General features: G+C 58.6%; 1 protein-coding gene across 10 annotated transcripts in view; it reads right to left on the bottom strand.

Annotated features, from left to right (window-relative positions):
- Window positions 1–2,392: 2,392 nt before the first annotated feature.
- The window catches only part of BIN1 (bridging integrator 1), a 55,044-nt gene continuing 35,242 nt past the window's right edge, over window positions 2,393–22,194 (bottom strand). For 2 of the 10 annotated variants that reach the window (XM_042994193.1, XM_042994194.1), the window contains exons 7-16: window positions 21,391–21,483; window positions 16,934–17,019; window positions 16,658–16,733; window positions 15,241–15,323; window positions 11,964–12,108; window positions 10,499–10,627; window positions 4,948–5,037; window positions 4,584–4,694; window positions 4,180–4,281; window positions 2,393–2,629 (exon numbers count right to left, since the gene is read on the bottom strand). In XM_042994193.1, the coding sequence (XP_042850127.1) occupies window positions 2,522–2,629; window positions 4,180–4,281; window positions 4,584–4,694; window positions 4,948–5,037; window positions 10,499–10,627; window positions 11,964–12,108; window positions 15,241–15,323; window positions 16,658–16,733; window positions 16,934–17,019; window positions 21,391–21,483 (1,023 nt within the window). In that variant the 3' untranslated portion in view covers window positions 2,393–2,521. Of the gene's footprint in view, window positions 2,630–4,179; window positions 4,282–4,583; window positions 4,695–4,947; window positions 5,038–5,959; window positions 6,068–7,026; window positions 7,051–7,551; window positions 7,660–10,498; window positions 10,628–11,963; window positions 12,109–15,240; window positions 15,324–16,657; window positions 16,734–16,933; window positions 17,020–21,390; window positions 21,484–22,194 lie in introns of all 10 variants that reach the window. The other 8 variants (XM_042994199.1, XM_042994200.1, XM_042994201.1 and 5 more) reach the window with 7 other exon arrangements.

The following is a 22,194-nucleotide window of genomic DNA, read 5'->3' as shown; positions in this document are numbered from 1 at the left end:
CCCGGCCGAGGCTTTGTGAGCAAATGAACCCAATGTTCTGTCACAGTGTCCCAGTTCAGACCTGGTGTTTGGGACTGAGTGACACTAGGAGAGCGAATATGTAAATTCCCAGAGGCAGAACCAAGGGTGTCAGGGGGAGTGGACCAAGAAAAGCAATGCCAGTGTGGTTACCAAACCCAACCAAGAATGAGAAGCAAGAGACCAGCCAGAGCTGGCCAGTATCTGAGTCACTGGGAAGGGCTTGGGAGCTGGCAGAAGGGAGAGGAATACAGAAGGGTTTCCCTGAGATGGGCCAGGGCCTTCTGAGACAGCCTGGTGACTGTGTGTGCACAGTCTGTGGCCTTGGGCATAGAAAGGGAGGGACCATTAGCACCGACAAGGTGTGCGCTGCTCGGCTCTGAATTTCCAATTTCTCTCAGGTGGACATAAACCTGGTAGCGTCCCAGCTCCCACTTAGCCCCACTCAGTCTTCAGGCCAACTGCCCACCCACTTGGACAGGCGCACTGCACCCAGGCTCCCGGCCTCTGGGAGCTCTCTCTGCAGGTTCAGTTTCCTCCCACTGCCCGCAGGGAGCTCCCTGCAGACCCCACCCCTGTGATACAGAGGAGGGCTTTTCCTGACAAATTTAGCCCAGGTGCAGGGGGCAGGACCCCCTTGAGGGTCAGGGGGTGTTGCTTAAAGCTACCATTTGAGACATCCATGAATCTCATGTTGTGATAAACCTAAGACAAACGCTTTCTCCTGCATAATGTTTCCGTGTTTCATCATGAAATAAAAATGAAGATTCTCGTGGCACACCCCCAGGCCCCAGGGACCACACCCCAGGTTCTCAAGCACAGTGGAGCTGACCAAGTCTGGGCTTCGGGCCCGGCTCCACTAGCAATTGCTGTCAATGTGGAAGGGACGAACAAATGAAAAGGTAAAGCTTTGGAAGCGGGGGTAACTGACAGGAAATGAGCTCTGTGCCTCCCTGTGCTCATAGAAACTGTGGTTGGCAGGGCCCACACTGCGAACCACAGACAGGGCAGGGCCACAGCAGCGACGATGCCACCACCTGAAGCACAGCTCAAGGGTGTTACCCAAAAATAAATCTAAGACTCTGACGTTCGTCTCCTTCACTGGCTTTTTACCACCATACAGATTTCTGCAGAGACAAGTCCCTTGCACCTGGAGGTCCAGCTGGTCCCTAGGCCCATGAGCACAGCTCCGGTGGCTGCTGGGAGGGACCCAGGCCACCACAGGCATGTGTCACAGGCTTCTCAGCAGCCCAAGTCTACTGAGGAGCTGAAGAACGGGGCTGCATGCAATGGGGACCTTCCTATTGGAAAGGGAAGCAGGTGGCACGAAGGAGCAGTTGGGTGGGCTGACTTGTCTTTACTGCCACCAGGCTCAGACCTTCCCATGCACCCGGGGCCAAATGTTCGGGTTCAGAACCTAGTCCCGCTGCTGATCAGCAAGCAACTGAACCTCCCTGGGCCTCAGTTTCCTCATCTGGGAAATGGAGTCTCTGGCACCTGACCTCCAAGTTCTCACATGTATTAAATTAATAAATAAGGCGGCAGGCAACTGAGTCTTCAAGCCCCTGATCTCCTGTATCCCAACCAACCACCACTAAAAACGCTAGGGGGCAGGGGCTGAAGGGCTCCGCAGGGTCCAGACCCAGAAGAGCTCTAAAGGAAGTGTTGTCGGGCACACCATAGCTGCTGGGGGCACAGCCAGAATGCAGCCTCCGGCCCAGCAGCACCTGCCCTGGCAGCAGGTTAAGGGGGGGTGGACTGTCCCAGTAGAAAAAGCCACCGATAATCACGGTTCCACTGCACTGCAGACAGAAACGGAGGGAGAACAAATACAACAAACACACATTTTCTGAGGGTTTTTGTTCAGTTTGTTTCATTTCGTTTTGAACACTAAGGTTTATTTTCAAACAGCACACAGACGGTCTGCGGGGCAGGGCCAGGCCAGCCTGATGTCTGGGCCCCCAGGTCTCTGGAGAGACCCGACCCCACCCACAGCAGCTGCCAGGAGAAAGAGGACACTTGCCCAGACTGCTTGGCCCGAAGCTTCAGGCAAGCGAGGCGGCTCAGCGGCCCCCAGGCCCCGGCCCTGCGGCCAGGCACACATGCGGGCGCGGTGGGAGGTGGGGGCGGCCAGGAACTCAACTAGGGGACACGGCAGCTTCAAGAACACTGGTGATGCCACTGGAATCGCCGAAACCAGACTCTTTGGAACACAACCCAATCCCTGGGAGAACACCTCTTGGCTTAGGTCTCTCTCTCGATTTCCCTTCGCTTTTCAAAAGTTCAAAAACAAAATCAGGAAAAAAAAAAGAGAGAGAGAAAGAAAGAAAGAAAGAGAAAGAAAGAAAGAAAGAAAGAAAGAAAGAAAGAAAGAAAGGGAAAGAAAGAGAGAAAGAAAGAAAGAAAGAAAGAAAGAAAGAAAGAAAGAAAGAAAGAAAGACACACACATTTTTCGGGAAAAGGTGTTCTCCACATGCCCAGACAGCTGCAGCAGCTGCTGCCCTCACTGAACCCGCTCGGTGAAGTTCTCGGGGAAGACGCCCCGACATTTCTCCAGCTCTAGGTGCTGGTTCCAGTCACTCTCCTTCACGCCCATGAGCCAGCCTTCATCCTGAGAGCAAAACAGGGCACCCACGTCACGCAGGGATGGGGACGGAGGGCACTCAAACCCTACAGGACATGGGGCTCACTTAAGATCTGCTGGGAGGATGTCCCCTCCTCTGCCTGATCGTTTCCTCTAGCCTGTCACACCCAAACTGAAAGAATGCCTCCTCCAGGCAGCATTCCTTGCTATCCCAGACCCAAACCTGCCCAAGCCAGGAGACATCCGCCCTTCAGCATGTGGATTTAACTGTCATTGGGTGAGTTCTCCTCTCTCTACAAAGGCAACCTAACTGCTATGCTGGTCTGAATGTGTCTAAAATCTCTCAATCCCAGGCCAAGGAGTTTCTCACTGTCTGGTGCTCACAGAGCACATTGGCTGTCCTTCCAGACTTCTACAAACAATACCAGAAGTTTCTGGTGAGCACTGACCAGTTAAACGCACCTCAAGTGACCCAAGGCCACCCCATCAAGCCCTCAGACTCAAACCTGGCCTTTGCTTTCATATTGACCCCTCACAGGGACCATCTACCCAAGTTCTGGCAGTGTTCCCAGCCCCAGACCCCGATCCCTAGGTCCACAGGGGCCATACACCTCTGGCTGTGGCAGATGCCATCACTGACCTTGCTCTGCCTGGGACCTCCCTAGGCCTTTGTTACGTCATTACCTGCCTGTCACAGAGCCTATGTATGTCCTTTTTGAGCCTCGTCCACCCACCCACATGACCCCCACTGTGGGTTGGGGGACAGGACTCCACTTAAAATCCCGCCTAGCCCAGGGCTGGCCCCCAGAAGACCAGTGGAGACCCAAGGGTTGAAGGAAGCTGTTAGATTTAGTACTGGGCCCAGGAAACCCTCGGCACTCAAACCTCCCGGCCCGAACCAGCAGCCTGTCAGAATTTAGAGGGCAGTCCCCGCTCTGCACCAGCCCCAGTCTCGGCTGGAGCTCACTGTGACATTAACTAACCAGGAGAAGCCACAGCAGGGGGAGGGTCTGGGAGTTATCTGGCCTGGGAAACAGCTGGGGACACAGTTGAGGGTGTTCAAGGGGGCCTGCTGGAACCCACACACTGAGCCTGTGGGCAGAGGGCAAGGCCAGCCTGGAGGAGGCGGCCCAATGTGACGCTGCAGAGTGGGCACCTCGCCAGCTCACTGCCGGGCAGGAGGGCTCACAGAGGGGTGGACAGGGATCCTGTCCCAGGAGAGAGGAGGCCGTGGAGGACAGGGGCAGGGGAAGGAGGAGGGGAGAAAGAAAGCCACTTGGATGCAAAAAAACTGAGAGAAAGGCAGAGCCCAGGAAGAAGGAGAGCTGACTGAGGAAACAGAGAAAGGAGACCGGGGTAGGGGATGTGATGGCCCAGGAAAGGGGCCAAAGGGAAGGGAGAGAGTGGGGGAGGTGAAGGGAGAGGAAAACGAGTCAGGGGAGAAGGGCACAGAGACAGAGAGAAGGAGCTAACAGGAGGAAGGAAGAGCAGCTGGCGCTGTGCCTGCAGGTCTGTAGCTGGCAGGTCTCTGCTGCCCCCTGCTGGCCACTCCCGCCTCAGCCAGCCAGGGCCCTCACCTGCTCCTCAGGGTTCTGGAAGGGGATCACCAGTACCACATCACCAGCCTTGAGCTGCAGCTCATCCGTGTCGGTGGCCACGTAGTCGTGCTGGGCCTGTACCTGCAGAGGTTGGGGAAGAGCTCAACACCCCTTCCCACAGACCCCTTTGGTCCCCCCCTGCAACCTAGCACAGTGCACCAGGCCTTGTGGGGGCTTCAGCGTGCTGACAGGAGATCCTAAAAGCTCAAGACGCCACCCCGCCCACTGGGTAGCAGCGGGAGTGGGGGCAGGGGAACTCTGGGCAAACCCACATAGCCTCCCAGCTCAGGGTCTTCATCTGTAAAAGGGGGTGACCACACCGCCAGGGCACCGTCGGCTCAGATGGCAGCAGAGGCTGTGGAGTCAAGCTGGCCCGGGCGTACCTTGAACATGAACCCCGGGGGCAGATCCAAGCGTCCTGCCCCACCGCTGCCCTCCACGGTGCCATTCACGGTCGCTGAGAAGGTCTCTACCACCACGGCAGGGAGAGAGCTCTGAGGGGAGGAAGCACAGTCAGCGTGGTAAGGGAGTGGGTCCCAGAGGGCAGAGGCCACAGGGGCAAGGGAAGGGGAGGGTCTCTGTGACTGATGCCAGACTGGTCTGCCTCCGGGTTCCTCAACGGGAACTATGACCTGGACCAGCACAGAGCAAGGAGCACAGGGAACACACAGGGCTAGGGAGCCACAAGCGGGAGGGCGGGCAGACAGCAGGAAAGAAAAGACAGGGTCTTGGTCCCTGTCGTCTTACGGAGGCTGCTTCACTTGCTGCTGTCTCCCCGGGCTCCTGGGCTCCAGCCGCAGGTCGGGTCCCACCCGCCACCTCGGAGGCCTCTGCTGGCTGCAACACAAATGCCGGCATGGGGTCAGACACGGGACGGACGCTGTGACCAGGACAAGGAAAGGGCCATGGACAGCAGCAGTGTCTAGAGCTGGGCAGTACAGGGAGCTCCTGGAGGAGAGGCTGGGTGCCTGTCACGGGAAGCTGCTGGAGAAGGTGCTGGCAGCACAGAGATGCCAAGTGACGTGCCACACGGGCCCCTGGATGCCACCCCGACCTTCCCTCACAGGTCCTGTCCTCTAAGCCCAAGGCCTGGCCAGGCCTCAGCTTCTTCCCACCTGCCTGGCCTGCTGGCTGAGCCATGAGACCCCCACGCTTGGGGACAGCAACAAGTGCCTGTCCCTGGCCAAACAACTCAGGGCAGGCTGGAGCAGCCTTTGCCCAGCCCTGGACACCTGTTCCCCAAGGAGGGGGGCAGCACAGTGATGGGCACCATGGGGGGAGGGGCCTGGCCAAGGCAGAGTGGACACTGTCCAGCCTCAGTCAGGCTGACCTGGGCCAACACTCACACTCGGCCACTTCCGAGCTCTGGGCACAATCAATCACTCAAGCTTTCTAGCCCCCACTTCCTCATCTGTAAAAGGAGGAAATGTCTAGGTTAGGGTGAAAGTTAAATGAGAAAATTCTGGAAAGTACCTGCCACAAACAGAGAGATGCTCTGAACGCTCCTCCCTCCCACTTCAGGAGGCCTAAGCTGGGAGGCTGGGGTGGGGCTGGCAAGGGGGAGAGGGGCCAATCTGGCCTAAATCACAGCGAGCAGGAGTGGTAAGCCCCATCCTAGGGGCCTCCTGGTTCACCGCCTTGACCTCACCCTCAGGCCCACAGTGGCCTTGTCCATCCTGTGCCTCCTCCTCCAGGCTCTTCCTCACTGCTACACCCCCAGGGACTGGGGACAACTGGGAGCTGGCAGATGGGCACTTACTTGGGCAGGCCCCGGCTCGGCCGTCTGGCTGGGCCAGGCCACAGCAAAGGTGCCCTCGGCAGCACTGGGCTCCCCGGAAGGCAGGCTGCCAGCTGGACTCTCTGTGGGCTAGTGATGGGCCACCAGGGAGAGCAGGGTGGGAGGGGTGGAAGACCAGGGAGGAGGGGGTGTTGGGCAAGGGCACAAGACAAGAGAAGAGAGTCATGAGCGGCCCAGCGTTGGCAGAGGGGAGACTAGGTGCCTGTGGCGGGCAGCCTGGCCCATCAAGGGACACACGTGGACCCTCTGAAGGGAAAACCACTCCCACCTCCTTGCTCCTACTCCTGACAAAGGGATGAGCAGGCGCAAACGAGCCACACGCGGCTCAGCACCCACCAAAGGCCCCTCGCTAAAATGGCTGCCCGTGCCAGGCTTTCCTCTGGCCTCCTCCACAGCAAGGCTATTCGGAGCCTTCAAGCTCCTGGGAGAAGTGCTCCCAGCACTCGCACACAGCGGCTCCTGCTCCTTCAGAAGCTGTATAGTGGTAGTGCGGCCCCACGCCCTCCCTGAGCCTCGTGCCTGAGCCCCCAGGTGATGAGGACAACTGCCCAGCAGGCCTGCTCGCATAAGGGCACCTGGCCTCACCCTGCTTCTCCTGTCCCTCGAGCCACCCTCCTCCTGTCCTCTATCCCAACATCTCCCCGATGCCGCTGCCCTGTAGGATCCCCACAGACACAAACCTTCTCAAGGACGAAGACCCTCCACCCCAAGGCCGCCCTGCCTCGCAGGCCGCAGCCCAGCAGGAGGACACCACATCCATCCTACGGGGCCACTCACAGACCCCACGACTGAGCCAAACCACGACCTTCTCTGGCTAAACCGAAGAGCCCCTTCCCCGCAGGGCCTGGCAGAGGGGAAGCAGTGGGACACCTGGAGACAGGCAGTGACGGCCAGCTCCTGCGCACACAAGCACCAGCCCGGGCGTGCGTGTGTGTGCACCTGTGAGCAGGCCAGGTGCAGGACCAGGCAGGGTGGGCCAGGGAGGAGCAGCTCCCCCTGGGGGTGGGCACAGAGCAAACACAGCTTACCTCCCAGAGGTCCCATGGAATTGACTAGGCGCAGCAGAAGGGGAGAAGGACAGAGTTAGTGCAAAGGTTAGTGACAGGGGGCAGACGAGCAGTCCCCAGGGACCCCCACCCCAAGGCCCTGGAGCCCAACGGGCTCAGGGCAGCACGGAGCCAGGCTCCAGGGTCTCCAGGGGGCCAAGTCCTGGACACCTGCCAGGGAGTGCCCAGACACAGAGCCACTGCGAGGAGAGGGGCAGGAGGCTGACCGAGGCTGCAAGTTACCAAGTGAGTGTTCAGCTGACCTTCCTCCCGAGGGCCCTCTCCCTGACACGTGTCTGCTCTTCCCCTCCTCTTGCGCAGGGCCAGGGGGCGGTAGGGGCCAGGGCACCAGGGGAAGGGCAGTGAGTGGGAGGAAAGCCTGTTGACCCCAGGACCCTAAAGGCCTGGTGGCTTAGATGGGCACCCATGGCCAGACATGAGCCCATGGCCCGGCGCCCCAGAGACCCGCAGGTCCGCAGGTGGTGGTGGTGGTGGGCTCAGACCAACCTGACCAGAGGGTGTGGGCGCCTTCACGGGGCTCGCCACAGGCGGGAGGGGGTCAAAGTCCAGGTCCAGCAGACTGGCCTGCTCCGAGAAAGGCCCCGGGGCCTCAAACTTGGCAGCAGTGGCAGAGGAGGAAGGCAGTTAGTGACAGGCTGGGAGCACTCCACGGGGAGCTCACGGCAGGCACACATGCTCACGTCTGCCTCACACGTGGGAGCACTGCCCCCACCACGACCCTGGCACGGGCTCCACGCACACAAGGACCGCACCCGCCACCCCCCTCAGACATCAGCAGCAGGCCCACTGGGGTAGCCACCTGCCAGCCCAGCCCAGCCAGAGGTCTGTCTTGTCCTGCAGACCGTGGTGGGCTCCCGGTGCATGCTCCTCTCTGCTCCCCACACCCACAGGTTCTCCCAGCCTCACCCTTGCCCCCCCAGAAGCAGCACAGTCCACCGCCCTCCCTAGGACAGGCCCCCCTCGCTGCCCCACACAGCTCACCTGTGGTGACACCCACCCACCCGCCAGCTCCACAGAGTGAGGACAGGGTTGAGCCAACACACACCGCCTGGGAGCCAAATCTTAGGTGTGGGTTCCCCGACACTGGGGGCACCTGTACTCAAACCGCAGGTCCCACCCCCAGAGACTCCCATTCAGCGGGCCTGAGTGCAGCCCAGGAATGTGCTGGTAACAGGCATGGCCCCAGGAGACTGTCCACGTCCACCTAAAGCCTTGCGTCTAGAAGGACCCAAGACCTGGGTCCTGGGGAAATGGGCTCCCCAGATGAGACTTCACAGCGGAGCTGCGGCCTGTCAGCAGAGACCTGAGACTCTCAGTTCTGAGAACACTAGGTGCCAGCTGTCCCACAGCTCAGGGGACAAGGCACAGACCTCGGAGAGCCCGGGCTGAGTGGTCTCACTTCCTGGACACGGGGCCCCAAGTCCCAAGCCCCTGCCCCAAGCCCACCCCCAACTAGTGACTTTCCCTGGGTTGATCCCTGTCTAATGAGGCTGGGGTTGGGGCCACTGCTCTGTCCCCATGACCCTGCCCTCTCTAAGTGAGTGAGTGCTCAAGACACCGTGGGTGCATGGCCTGTAGGTGCCCCACCACCCCTGCCAGCTGGTAGCAGTGTTTCTCTCCCCCAAGTAGCCCCACCACCAGCTCCTTCTCAGAGGTCACTCAAGCCCAGACAGCTGCCCTTTTGTGCTCCAAGGGGACAGGGGCACCAAAGGGCAGACCACATCCTCCCTCCCTGCCTCCCAGCGAGCCAGCTACCCACCATGCAGGACCACAACTGTCCTCCGGTGCAAGGATGCAGGCTATTCACCTCAGCCCTGCCCAGCAGCCCTGTGAGCACAGCATCACAGACAGCCCACCCCAGCCCCCAGCAACAGCACCCACGGTGTAGGCTTCCCACCCCCGGGCAGAGACCTGGGTCCCTGGAGTGGGCAGAGGGGGTAGCAAGGAGGCATGCGGTGAGCACAGAGAGGCCAACACGCTCGGTGAGGGCGGTGTGGCTGCCGGGCAGGCCCACGGGGTCCTCGCCTGCTGAACGGGGGCAAGAACCCCCTCCTAACAGCTCAGGTGAAAACCCAACAAGGTCGTGTCAATAAGGGGCTGGCACCATCCCCTACTGAGCGTTTCTTAGCGCTCTGTGTGACCCCGTGTCCCTCATGTGCACCTCTAGGGCGGAGGCCTACTCAGGCTGGTGAGTGCTCCAGCAGCGAGCTGTCCCGGAGGTCATGCCACCCGGTGTCCTCCCCTCTCAGGGGCCCCTGAACCGGCCTTGGTCACCTTCTAGACAGGGGCTCCCAGGCCTGCCGGGCCCGAGCCAGCAAATCGCCCACCTGCCCACCCAGCCACCCCATACCGGAAGTTCCTACTTCTAACTCAGAGAACTCTGTCCCGGCTTGAAGCCCACTCAGCCTTAGGCCACTCTTAGCAGATACCACCATCCTCAGTTCCCAACTGCCTCTCCTTCCACACTCACCCTCTGCCCTGCACCGCCTCTCCCCACCCCCCAACCCCAGGCCTCTGAGCTTGTGCAAAGGAGCAGGCAGGAGGCAGCAACCAGAGGCCCTGGGCAGAGTAGTTCTAGGGCAGCCCTCCAGCACGGGCCAGCCACAGCCTGGGATCAGCAAGCCTGCACCACAGGCGAGGCCGTAGTGGGAAGGGCCCTGGCTTCGAGGCCTGGAGGGCAGGCTTGGAGGGCTGAGCACACAGTGGCCTCTGCGAACCCATCTGACCTTGTACAGCCCACGTCCGTGCCTCCGCAGTAACCTTCCTGCTCAGCCCTCCTTCTGTCCACTTATGGATGAGCATTACATGCCTTCTCAGGACACTTCCGAGCAGCAGCCTTGCTCCGTGGCCCAAGCACTGTCCCACTCCTAAGGCCAGTCGGCATGTCTGGGAGCTACAGTCTATGTGCCTTGGCCAGACTTTCCAGGGCCTTCCCAACTGTGTTCCCCCCTGCCTCCTCTCACTGCCCCACTGCTGCACTCTGCACACACTGAACTCTGACCTCCTGAGCCCATGTCCTACCCCTCCTGACATACACACACACTGTTGACTCTGGCTAAAGCAATGTGTCTACTTGCAGCCACCTGGCAAATGTCACCTGCTCCAGGAGGCCTTTCCTGGACTGGCCGGGATCCTCCCTGCTGATGCCTCTTCACCCATCGCACCAGTGGAAGCATGAGGCCACTACCAAGCTGACCGGCTGCCCGAGGACCACCCGCCTGTGTCCCTGCATCTAGCCACAGTCCATGCTCAGAAATGGATGGGGGAGGATGAATGGAGGGGTGGATGAATGAGCAAGGGGGAGGCTCTGGGCCAACCTCTCAGGCCAGATTCTGGCTCTTGAGGCAGAGGCACAGGGCGTGGGATGAAGGAAGAAGGCCATGCATGTCCCAAGAGAGTAAGAGAGAGCTGGGCCGCGGTGGCCGCGGCTGACCTGGGAGGGGGTGGTCACGCTGATCTCAGGGACAAACGTGTCATCAAACAGGCTGAGGATCTGCTCCTGCTTGACCTCCTTGGACGGGGTGTGTTTGGGAGGTGGAGGGACTGGTGGCCCTTTCCGGAGCTGTGGGTCGGCAGCAGGTGAGGGGCCGCACAGCGAGGCACAGCAGAGCGTGGGGGTGGGGGAGGGGGGACAGACAGAGACAAAGCCACGGTTAGTCACACCCCAGGCCCTGGCCCCACCCAGGTAACTGAGGAAGACAAGAAGAGTCACGGCTGCCTGAGGTGCAGGACCACAGCGCCACCCCTAGAGGGAGACTGAAGCAGGAGGTCCAGAAATGCTGTGCAGAGACAGAGTGGATGACAGAGAAGGGGACAGGAGGGGGAGGAAGTGAAAGGAGAGAGACAGGGAGGGAACAGAAAAGAAGAGGAGAAAGAAGGGAGAGCCCGGGGGGCAGGGCGGCGGGGGAGGGGCTGCAGTTCTGGGCTGTCACCCACCTGGGTGAGACACTGAGAAGAGAAGCTGTCGCTGAGAAATAGCTATGACCTGGGCTCTCTGCCCTTCCAGGACCCTCTCTGCATCTCCTGCGGGAGGGGCCCAGGCTCTCTTGTCTGTCACCCGTGGAGGCCAGCATGGAGCAGGAGCCAGGGCCCAGCAGAGGGCCAGGCAGGATGGCCACACACCTGCCCATGGAGGGCCTCCAGCAAGTCAGGAACCATGCCCCGCCCCCCAGCCTTGGTTTCCTCACTTGTTGAGATGGGGTGGGCATCTGCCTCACAGGGTGGCTGTGACGGTTTAATGAATGAAAATGTGGGAAGTGGTGGCATAGTGCTGGGCCCAGAGCAAGTACTATTCAAGTGTGGGCTCTTGTCACACTCTTCACATCTAATCAGCTGTGGGGAGGGTCATGGCCAACCACCAAGAGGGCTGCTGCCAGGAGCTGACAGCTGGGAAAGCCTATCAGTTCAGACGGGGCCGCAGGCCAGCTCCTGGGGACATGGCAGAAAGCTGGAGGAACCCGGTGGGGGTAGGAGTGGGGGCCAAGCTTCTTGGGGGAGGCTTCTGGAAGCCCAGGGCCTGTGCCCCTTGGCTACCTCATGCTCCCCTCCCCGAGCCCTTTCCCTCACTGACCCTGTGGAGGTCCTGCATGGCATCATGCCAAGAGAGAAGATGAGGAGGACAGAAAGCAACGGCCTCTGCAGATCTGGATGCCCTGGGGCTGAGGGCCCCAAGCCCCTTGTAGGGGGGGGAAGGAAGATGAGGAGGTCAGCAGCCCCAAGGGTCAGGGAGAGAGGGAAGGAGAGGGTGCTGGGGGGGAGCAGAGGGAGACACACGGTCACAGGCGTTCCCAGGAGAAGGCAGGGCCGCTGAGGGGAGCCCAGGCCGGTGTTGGGGAGAGGACTGGGAAGGAGAGAGAAGCAGGAAGAAGAGGAAGCAGGGGAGGGGGCACGGTGCCTACCTGAGACGGGGACTTGGGGAGGGCGGCCCCTGCTGCTGCTGAGCTAGGCGGCTCAGGCTCGTGGTTGACTCTGATCTCCGGGGCGGCCGGGGAGCCATCTGGAGGAGGCGAAGGGCTCTTGTCCCCTTTTGCAGAGGCGTTGTCACTGTGGAGGCGAGACGGGGGAGAAAGCTCAATGGAGGGAAGTCACTGCGTACAAAAGGGAATGTGCAAATGCACAGGTGTGCCTGTGATGGGATGTGTGCACGGATCCGTGTGGAAATGCATGTGCATGCGCGTATGAGCATGTGTCTGTTAACATGTGAATTGGAGAGCGTGTATGTGTGTGTGTTCACATAAATTCACCGTGAAAATGCGATGTCCACATGTGTATGAGTGTGTCCCCGTGCTTACAGGTGAGAAGTTCGTGTACGCGTGATTCAGAATGGGTGGAAACGAAGGGTGTGGGCACAGGGCCTGCCTTGGAGACAGTGACGGCCCGGGAGGAACTCCAAGCTGGAGGTCTTCGGTCCTCAGGGAAGCCACCCACAGGCCACCGCTGGGCTCCACCAGGGAGCCGAGCTCCACAGCACGAGAAAGCCAAACATCCTAGAGGCGAATGAGTCTCATCCCACACGTCTGCAGCGGCCCCTGTGCCTAGCTGGGCCCCCCTCCTCAGCCAGCCCCCAAAGGCCTCGGCTGGCCTCCCCGCCAGTCCACCCACTCACACCGGGACACTGACCACTGCCCGACTCACAGGGCCCATGCTCCCACCCACACCGCGGTCACCATCCACACCTTTGCACCTACAGGCCCTTTGGGGCAGAGGGCCACAGAGTGGCATCCGGGGGTGAGAGGCTGCAGTCTCTCACATGAGCACCACTTGGGGGCAAGGGGGCAGAAAATGAAAATGTACGTTTGTTCTTGCATAAGGAAACCATGGGACGGTACCGATAAAGACTAGCCACCGGCCGCAGATGGCTGTTGAAGGTTATATTTACATTAAGTGAAACCAGAAGTTCAACTGCTCAGTCACACTGGCCACATTTCAAGTGCTCACCAGCCTCCCGGGGCAAGTGTTGGACAGGGCAGTTCTAGAAGGATCCAAAGAAGCTACTGACCACACAGCCTGGGGGGTGGGGTGGGGCTGGGGGGTGGTGTTGAGATGATGGGACAGGCGTGTGAGAGACATCGTGGTCCCTTCTCATCTCTACTGAATTTGTGTTTCGTGGGAATGTATTTGCCTCCTTAAAGCATACATATAAACATAGTATACACACACACACACACACACACACACACACACACACACACACACACAGATTTTAAAACCCACCACTGTGCTACAAGACCCCCTTCCCCTTCCCCTCTCGCCGAGGCTCCTTTCTGGCTACATTCCTCCCGTCTGGGGACGCATGTTCCCATCTGGAACCTCCTGGTCTGGGCCACAGCCAGGTGGACGTGCTGTGGCACACAGAGGAACCCACTCAACCGAGTTCAGGCTGTCTGCCCTCCTCATTCCCACCGGATAGCCCCTGAGCCCTCCGACCCCACGACACACACACACAGGCCACAGCATAGCCCTGCCACCCTGCCAGCTCCCTCCCACAACAGCCCTGCCCGCAGCACCAAACAGGGGACACAGGTTAGGGGTTAGTGGCACCCTCGGAGCAGGATGCTAGGCGCATGCACAGGGGTCGGCCGGCCAGGTGCCGGCCCCAGACACCCCCACAATGCAGCACTCGGTGCCGGTACCTGTTCTTCTTTCTGAGCAGCCGGGAGAGCAGTTTAGTTTTCTTTCTGTGGGAACGGACGGGACGCAGAGGCCTTCATTTTGGGGAAACGCCCAATTTGAGGTTGGCCTGCTCCCTTTCCTCATCAGCAACCCCTCTGCTCAGAGGGGTGCCAAGGGGCAAAGCCTCCCCTAAAGCTCAAAGGCCATGAAGAGGTCCTGACCCTGCCCTAACCCTAACCCCCATCGCCCAGTCCCAGGAACCCCACTGACCTGGGCATGCAGCCAGGCGCCTTGGAACAGAGCTGACAAAGTGAGAGGGTGCAGCCCCAAACCAGGGCTGACCAGCTGAGGGAGACTGCTGGCCACCCACCCTGCCTGTGGTTCAGCACACAGGGGCTCTGGGGGCCCACAGTGCCTGGAGGGGGGTGCAGCTGGCCGCTGGGAGGCCTCTGAAAGGAAGCAACCAGGCTGCAAAATGGGCCACCTTGCAGTGAAGGAGGTTCATAGAGCTCCACTCCCCCCATCCCCTCCATTCCCCTCCCCATCTGCTCACACCAGCCTTCTCCCACAGGAAGCCTGAGTCCAGCCGCTGCACTGCCCAGGTGGCCTCCATTCACCACCCTCCCATCTTACCTGTAGGCCCAGCACAGGGAGAGACCCTTCCTCCCTGCAGGGACCTGGCCTTGATTCCCCACCCCTACCCTGCCCCCTGCTCACCCCTTGGCCTCAGGGCCCCCTGGGGGCTCCTTTCTCTCAGTCACACACATTCTGGTTCATTTTCAGGGAGAAGAACAACATTCCCTGAATAACTCCTTAGTCCTCCGTGGCCCCCCAGTTGCCCCAAGACGCAGATAAACGTTCCCCGTTTCACAGAGAGGAAGCTGAGGTCCATCCATACCCTGTGGGCTGTGCTGTCACAGGTGCAAGCCAAAACGGAAGGGAAATCCCAGACCGGCTATCATTTCCCTTGACCCGCAGCCAGAGGGCAAGGCACTTCCCTCCTCCCTCATGGTTTCCCCTCAGGAAGCAGGAATCTCCTCGCAGCTGGAGGGGGCCCTGAGAGGCCAGACCAGGCCAAGGACAGGAACAAGGATGATTTTGTGCGTGCGCAGGATGCCACCATCCAGGGACTTGGGCTTTCCCAGGAGCAAGGAAAGGAAAAGGTGGCACTATGCCCCTGCTGGGGGAGGAAGGCTCCCCTTCCAGGTGGCTCCACATCAGCACGGAAGCTTGGAGTCCCCGGGCCCCACCTCCAAGGCTTTGCAGGCACCCTGGCTGCGGGGCTCCACAGGAGGGGAAGCCAGGCCCAGGCCCAGCTCAGGTGTCAGGTGACGCTCAGACTGTCCAGGAGTGCTCCTTCTCTGATGCCACACACCAGAGGAATGTGGGGTACCCTAACCTGTCCCCCTGAGCAAAGAGGCCAAACCCCCAGGGCGGGGCAGACACAGCCCTGCCCTGGTCTTTCAGGAATGAGCAAGCTCTGCCCCAGGACCCTGCCCCAGACCACACCTCCCTCCACCCCACCCTCAGCCAGACGGCCAGACAGTGCTGGGCTACACGCACCTGGGCTGGGCCTTGACTGTGAACGTGTTGCTCCCGTGCTGCTTCTCCAGGCTAACCAGCACATCGTTGAGGTTCTGGTTGAGCTGCAAGGGGACAGCAAGCAGGTGGGGAGAGCCTCTGGGGCCACCAAACACCTCTGTCTCCCCAGTAACATCCCTGCTCCTCCCCATACCTAACCCCTTCTTGCTCCCCGTCCCTTACCAGGAGTAGGGAGCTGGGAATTGCACACCAAACCCAGAAAAACGAAGGGGAAGAATGAAGGGAGTGGGCTACATTACTAATCGTTACTGCTTCTGAGGACCATCCTCTCTCTTCTTTCTACTTGTAGAAATTTCCTAAAATGCCTCATGCAGCTTGTATGGTTTTTAAATGTTTTTAAATTGTTTTTGCAAACTAACTGTTGATTCTAATTGTTAAGGTCATTGTGCCAAGATGTTTTCAGGCCACCCTACAACTGCCAAAGATTTCACTAAAACCACAGACAGGATAGAAGAGGTTTATCCCATGTACACAGTGATTCTCACTGTTGAAAAAAATTTCCCTCTTTCGCTTTGGCTACTAGGAAGCTCAGAACTGAATTTTCCTCCTACTTTACATAAATGTTTTCTTCCCCCAAACACCTCTTCCCTTTTTAAACTTTTCATAAGTTGTCTCAAATGTTTAAAGGCAGGAAGGAAAAGAATGGGAAGACCTAAAAGGCAGGAAATCATAGTCAGGGTGGTGGCTCAGGAAGAGGCCCCAAGCTGCTGCTTCTCCTCCTGCCCTGGGCCTGGACTCCACTGCCATCACTTGGTTCCTTTGGGCCCAAGAGACAGAGTCAGCGACCCCTCGAGTGATCAGAGGGAGGGGCTGCCAACACTGGGTCTCTCCAACTCTGCTGTGTAGTTTAACTGCCAGTTAAAATGAAAATAATACAACATAGGAATTCAAGCTAGTCAGACCCCTTCTTACCCCGGATTCTGGCAGATAAAGCAGATGCGTTTCAATGTCTTAAGAAACATGAGAAAAAAATTGAGAAATTCTAGGAACTTACTGACTATTTGCCTACGAACGGGGAAAGGGCCAGCATTCTCAGAGCTCCCTGAGCCAGTGTCACCTGAGAACACACTGAAACCTCAGGAGGGGCTGGTTCCATCCAGGCAGGGAGGATAGGACGGGGCGAGGAGGGCGCAGGGGCCAGGCATGTGGGCCCTGCTCACAGCCTCCCCAGCACTCCCACTGGGCCTGGACGCTCTAGAGCAGGGAGCTCCTGGAGGCCAGGACCAGGCGGCTCTCCCCAAGGCCCAGAGGCAGCACTGTGGTCACTAGTGTGCACCAAGCCCCAGCAGGAAAAGAGGGAGCTTGGCCGGCCCCGTCCTTGCCTCTGACCCTGGCCCTTGGCAGCAGAGAGTGGCCCAAAGGGGTCACCGGGACCTACCTTACTCATCTCCTTGTGGAAGTTCTCCTCCAGGCCTGCAATGCTCTGGAACGTGTTGACATAGAAGCCTACACGGCTGTGGGAAGGAGGGAGGGAAGGGCAAAGAGAACACACAGGTCAGCGGGCGGTCCAGGAGACACACACACACTGACACACCTCCACCTTCGCCAGAGACACCAACCGTGGGAGGGCACAGGGCACAGCGGACAGACATCCTCAGGAGGGAAGCCAAGGCTCAGCGCCACCACCTCTGGGGACTCACCCCTGGGGACTCACCTGTTCCACAGGGACGGCAGCTCTTCCTGTAGGTCCACATTCATCTCCTCAAACACCTTCTGGGCTTTGATGAGCTCCTCCTCTGCCTGAGGGGCAAGACCCGTCACTCCCCTCCCCTCCGCCAGGCCTCTGTCCCAGCCAGCTGGGACCGGGCCAGGCCCACCCGCCCCCCAAGACCTGCTTCCCCCAACCTCCCACCCCCGAGATCTGTTCCCCCAACCTCCTACCCACCCGCTCAGATCTGTTCCCCCAACCTCCCACCTCCCGAGACCTGCTCCCCCTAACCTCCCAGCCCCAAGATCTGCTCCCCCTAACCTCCCACCCCCATGGTAAAAGGGACACCCCACCCACCCCCATCCCCGTCAGGCCAAGGTGGGCCAGGAGGGAGAGGAGGAATGAGCAGAGCACAACAAGAAGGCTCCAGACAAGGGGTCCAGAGGCTGGGGCACAGGAAGGTCACAGACCCAGCCCAGCAGGGACCCTGACCACTTACACATGAACCCCTCTCAGACTAAGTGTCAGCCTGCTGCCCAGCTCCCTTGGCCTTGTCCTTGCTGTCCCTGCCTGAGTACCCCTTTCTCAGAGTAGGCTCCTACTCAGCCCCAGCCCCCAGCCTGCATTTCACCTCCCTATAGGAGGTGGTAGCAGCATTTCCTCTGTGACTTGTCCCCACCACACAGAGCCCAGAGGCAGCTGCTCAGGCATCCAAGAAGCACAGGGGAAAGATGGGGGTGAGGGCAGGGCCAGGGGAGGAGGGAGCTAGGTTGCCGGGCAGGGTTCCAGGGCTCACCCCCAAAGCCCTCACCCTGGCAGGCCCAGTGCCCTCCAGACCCGCTGACACCCACCAGGTGGCACTAAGGCCCCATCCCAGAGCCGAAGGCGGAGACTGGTGAGGGTGGCAGTGAGTCACAGACCCCAGGCAGAGAAGGGGCTCTGCTAGCTCATTGGGAGGACACTGCTGGAAACAGTGACTCAGGGGGGTGACTTGGATTCAGAGTCTGAGTCACATCCCAGGAACGCAGCAGGCCCCTCCCCGGGGGAACACTCCCCGCCAGCAGCCTTACATTCTCAGGCCTCTGGCAAAGGCAGCCACCTGACCAGAGCGACAGACCAGAGCCACAAAGCACACGATTTCTGCAGCCCACCCAGCTGTCCCATCCAGCTCCGGGCCCACTATCCCTGCTGTTCCCTGCCAGCCCAGCCTCGGGGATGGGCGTGGGGCTGGAGGAGTGAGGGACCACCCTGCTCCTGATGACAATTATCTTCAGGTTGCTGGAGCTTGCTAGAATAAGCTCCTTGCCTAACTGTTTAAAATCTAACTTAAAAATTAAAGGTGGAATAGGGAAAGAAAGAAAGAAAGAAAGAAAGAAAGAAAGAAAGAAAGACAAAAGAAAGACAGACAGAAAGACAGAAACACGAAAGAAAGAAAAACAGAAAGAAAGAAAGAAAGAAAGAAAGAAAGACAGAAAAAGAAAGACAGAAAGACAAAAGAAAGACAGACCAAAAGAGACAGAAAGACAGAAAAACAAAAGACAGAAAAGAGAGAAAGAAAGAAAGAAAGAAAGATGAAAGAAAGACAGAAAGAAAGAAAGACAAAAGACAGAAAGACAAAAGAAAGAAAGAAAGACGAAAGACAGAAAGAAAGAAAGACAGAAAGACAAAAGAAAGAAAGAAAAACAGAAAGACAGAAAGAAAGAGAGAGAGGGAGGGAGGGAGGGAGAGAAAGAAAGAAAGAAAGAAACAGAAAGAAAGACAGAAAAACAAAAGACAGAAAGATGAAAGAAAGACAGAAAGAAAGACAGAAAGAAAGAGACAGAAAGAAAGACAGAAAGACAAAAGACAGAAAGATGAAAGAAAAGACAGAAAGAAAGAGACAGAAAAACAAAAGACAGAAAAAGAAAGAAAGAAAGAAAGAAAAGAAAGAAAGAAAGAAAGAAAAGAAATAAAGAGGAAAGAAAAGAAAGAAAGAAAGAAAGAAAGAAAGAAAGGAAGGAAGGAAGGAAGGAAGGAAGAAAGAAAGAAAGAAAGAAAGAAAGAAAGAAAGAAAGAAAGAAAAGAAAGAGAAAGAGAGAAAGAAAGGAAGAAAAGAAATGTCTGCCTGAGCATGCACTCCTCCGGCAGCTCTTGGAGAGGACCAGACCCAGCAGGCCCACCCTGCCATACTCCACTGTCGGCCACTCAGGTAGGTACTGTGGGTCTGTAGAACCCACAGAATGAGTTCTGGCACTGTCACATACCCCTCCCACCCAACTGCCACGGGTCTGGCTGAAGACCCACGTTCCCCAGGAGCTCTGGCACAGCTCCCGTACCCCCAGAGACCACCTCTCCATGGCGATTCGGCCACTACCCCACGACACTGGTCCTGACTCCCCAGACGAACAGTGGTGACAATGACACTGAGGATGGCCTAGCAGCTCATTGCTGTAGGCCAAACTCTGTTCGCACACCCAGCAATCCTGTGAAGAACAGGGTGGCTCTGTTTTAGCGTTCCTGGAAGTCAGGGCCTGTGTCTGTCATTCCCTTTGGGTCACATTCTTCATATTCTGGCTGTTTCTGAAGCACTGGAGGGGGCAGGGGGTCGGGGAAGAGCTTTCCGTTGCTGGAGAGATCTTGAAGCCCCGGTGGCTTGGCTACACGCCAACGGACACGTGGAACAGATGGAAACAGGCCCGCTCACCATGCCACGGGGCACTGGGGTCCCGCAGGCAGGTTTTAGGGGACTGTGGCCAGTACGGAGAGCAGCTCAGAACTGGCCCAGGGAATATGTGGCACTGGTCAGCTTAAAGAACACAGCCTCACCAGGTCACACTATCTCCCCAAAGTCAAGTCAGCCAGCAAGGCAGCCCCGGGACCACAGTGCCCCAGCTCACAGCCAGACAGCTGCCCGTGGGAACTCAGAAGACTCCCCAGCTTCCAGCCAGGCGTGAGGCAGGGTGGGGGCAGAAAGAGGATCTGCTCAAATAAAAATTGGGTCCAAATGGGAAAGCCAATTGGGCTGAAAGGCCAAACATCTGCAGTCCAACATCCAAAGATGAGATCATATGCCTTAGCCTCCCTAGTGGCTCCCCTGAGGCGGGGGGATGGGGCCCTCCCAGCAGGATCCCCTATCCACACCCCACCCGGGAGTTCAAAAGCAGCCACAGGCACCACCCCAAGCTCCACAGACTCCCAGAGGCAACAAAAATCTTCACCTGGTCTCCTGCCAAACCCATCTCAGGGAAAATTATGCAGAAAGCCTGGGTCTGGGTCAGTGGCCCCAACCCCCTCCAGCCAGGAGTCCTGAACTCTACAGGCAGGGATGGTGCCCCAACCTCTAGCTCCTCCTTCACCTCCTGAGGGCCATCTCCCCCAGACTTTGGAGATCCAGGGTCAAGCCACCCTCAGGGTAGGACTGTCAACAACTCAGTGCCTCCAAAGTCACCCCATAACTCTAGTCTAAAAGAAATCAGGCAGCAGGTCAGATAAGAAATTGGGCCGCGAGCCCATGCTGAGCCCAGAACACTCCACATTACAAGCGTTCAACACGTGCAGGTTGAAGATGATGAAATCAGGAGGTGGCCCAGAAAAAATGGGGCCACTGCCCAAAGAGAAACCCAACCTGCTGGGTCAGGGCTCTGTTGCGCACCCCCACCTCAGGACCACGAAGGGGTGCTGGAGTCCTGCCAGTTTCCCTGGAGAGAAACCATGAGGCCACCTCTCCCAGGGTGTATCTAGCTGTCCCTGGCCACACTGCGCTCACCAGGCACCCAGTCCATCCCAACGGCAGAGGTCTGCGAAGAGCGAAGTGTTACCAGGGTATTAAGATCAGTCAGGAGTTCTGTACAAAGGCCTCCTCCAAGAAGCCCTCCAGAACCACTGTGGTGCACAGTTTGCCCTTCGAGAAACTCCCAAAGAGCCAACCCTCCAGGCCCCAGGTCTCAGATCCCAAACACACTTGCAGAGCCTTCCCAAGGTTTCCCCTCTAGGGGCACCATGAGGGCCCACAGTTCCCAAGGGTCCCTTCGAGCTGGAGATTTCGCCTCTCTGGGCAGGTGTGTCTCCTCAGTAAATTCTGGATAACCTCACAACTTTTACTAGGCTTGAAGGACAACACATGTTCGGACAGGAGCCCTCAGAGAGGGCAAATGGCTCGGAGGCTTTCCTGCATTCCCAGAGGCTAGGATTTCATAGATTCTCAGGACTACCAGAGACCCAGGCATGAAGCAACAGACTGCGGTCCACCCCAGGTTAACCGGAGCCCCAGGCCCCTCTGAGTCGCCCACATTTGACCTCAGGTCTCCTCTGAAGCAGGAGCTCTCCCAGCAGAGGCATTTGAAAACAGCCCTGCCCCCCACCAACCCAGGAAAGAGACTGAGCCCTCCCCCCGCGCCGGGCAGTGCAAGACGGGCGCCCAGCGCCAAGGACAGGACAACAGACCGGAAGGCGCCAGCACGTGCAAGGTTAGAAGCCAGTGTCACCTGATTTCGGAGCAGGTTAGTTTGAGCTACGAGATGAGCCTGCAGTTTGCCTTGGCACCACTGGGGGGCGGCTTTCTCAAGCAGCGAGACAGGCTGGGGTTGGGGAAGGGAGGTCAAGGCGAAGGAGAGTGGAGAAACAGGAGGGAGATGGGGAGAGAGAAACAGAGACACAGATATTAAACACCAAGTCCAAACGTCCCAAACACAGTGACAGACAAGCTGGCCGCCCCTCCAGGGGGCCAGCCCCCCAGCAGGTAAAGGCCCCTCAAGGTCAAGAGAATTAAGGGGAGCCCCAGGCAAGGGGCAGAGAAGGGGGTGCAAAGCAAACTGTGCAAGCAAACTTGCACTCCAACTGCAAAGCAAAATGTGAGAATCGTTAGCAGGGGCAGAGGGGCTCAGCAAGCTTGGTCCTGCTCCAGGGTGGGGGTGGGCTGGGGAGGGGAGGGGGACCCACCCTCGGCCCCTCACTTGTGGACAGTGTGGCCAGCTCAAGCCCTGTGCCCCCAGGCTTGTTCCAGCTGAGATAGGGTACATCGGATCCCATGACAGAATTCCACTCAGAGCACGCCAGGTCGGGCAGGGCCGTTCCAGTGAAACCCAAGCCAGGCCTGTTCTCATCCTGGAAAGTGGCCTCAGAGTGGGGTGGAGGAACCAAGGGCCAGAGCAAGCACCAGAGGATGGGCAGGAAGTGGACCCTCACCCAAGTGCCCGCAAGGGCCTTTCACTCGCCGCCGTGGGTCCAGCACCATCCTCCACCCGCCTCTGCTACCTGGGACTAGTCACCTGCTATAAAGCCATCTGCAA

This window comes from Panthera tigris, chromosome C1 (assembly GCF_018350195.1).
Source record: "Panthera tigris isolate Pti1 chromosome C1, P.tigris_Pti1_mat1.1, whole genome shotgun sequence".
Lineage (NCBI taxonomy): Eukaryota > Metazoa > Chordata > Mammalia > Carnivora > Felidae > Panthera > Panthera tigris.
The sequence above is the reverse complement of the archived record's forward strand: the minus strand, read 5'-3'. Positions and strand labels throughout refer to the sequence as shown.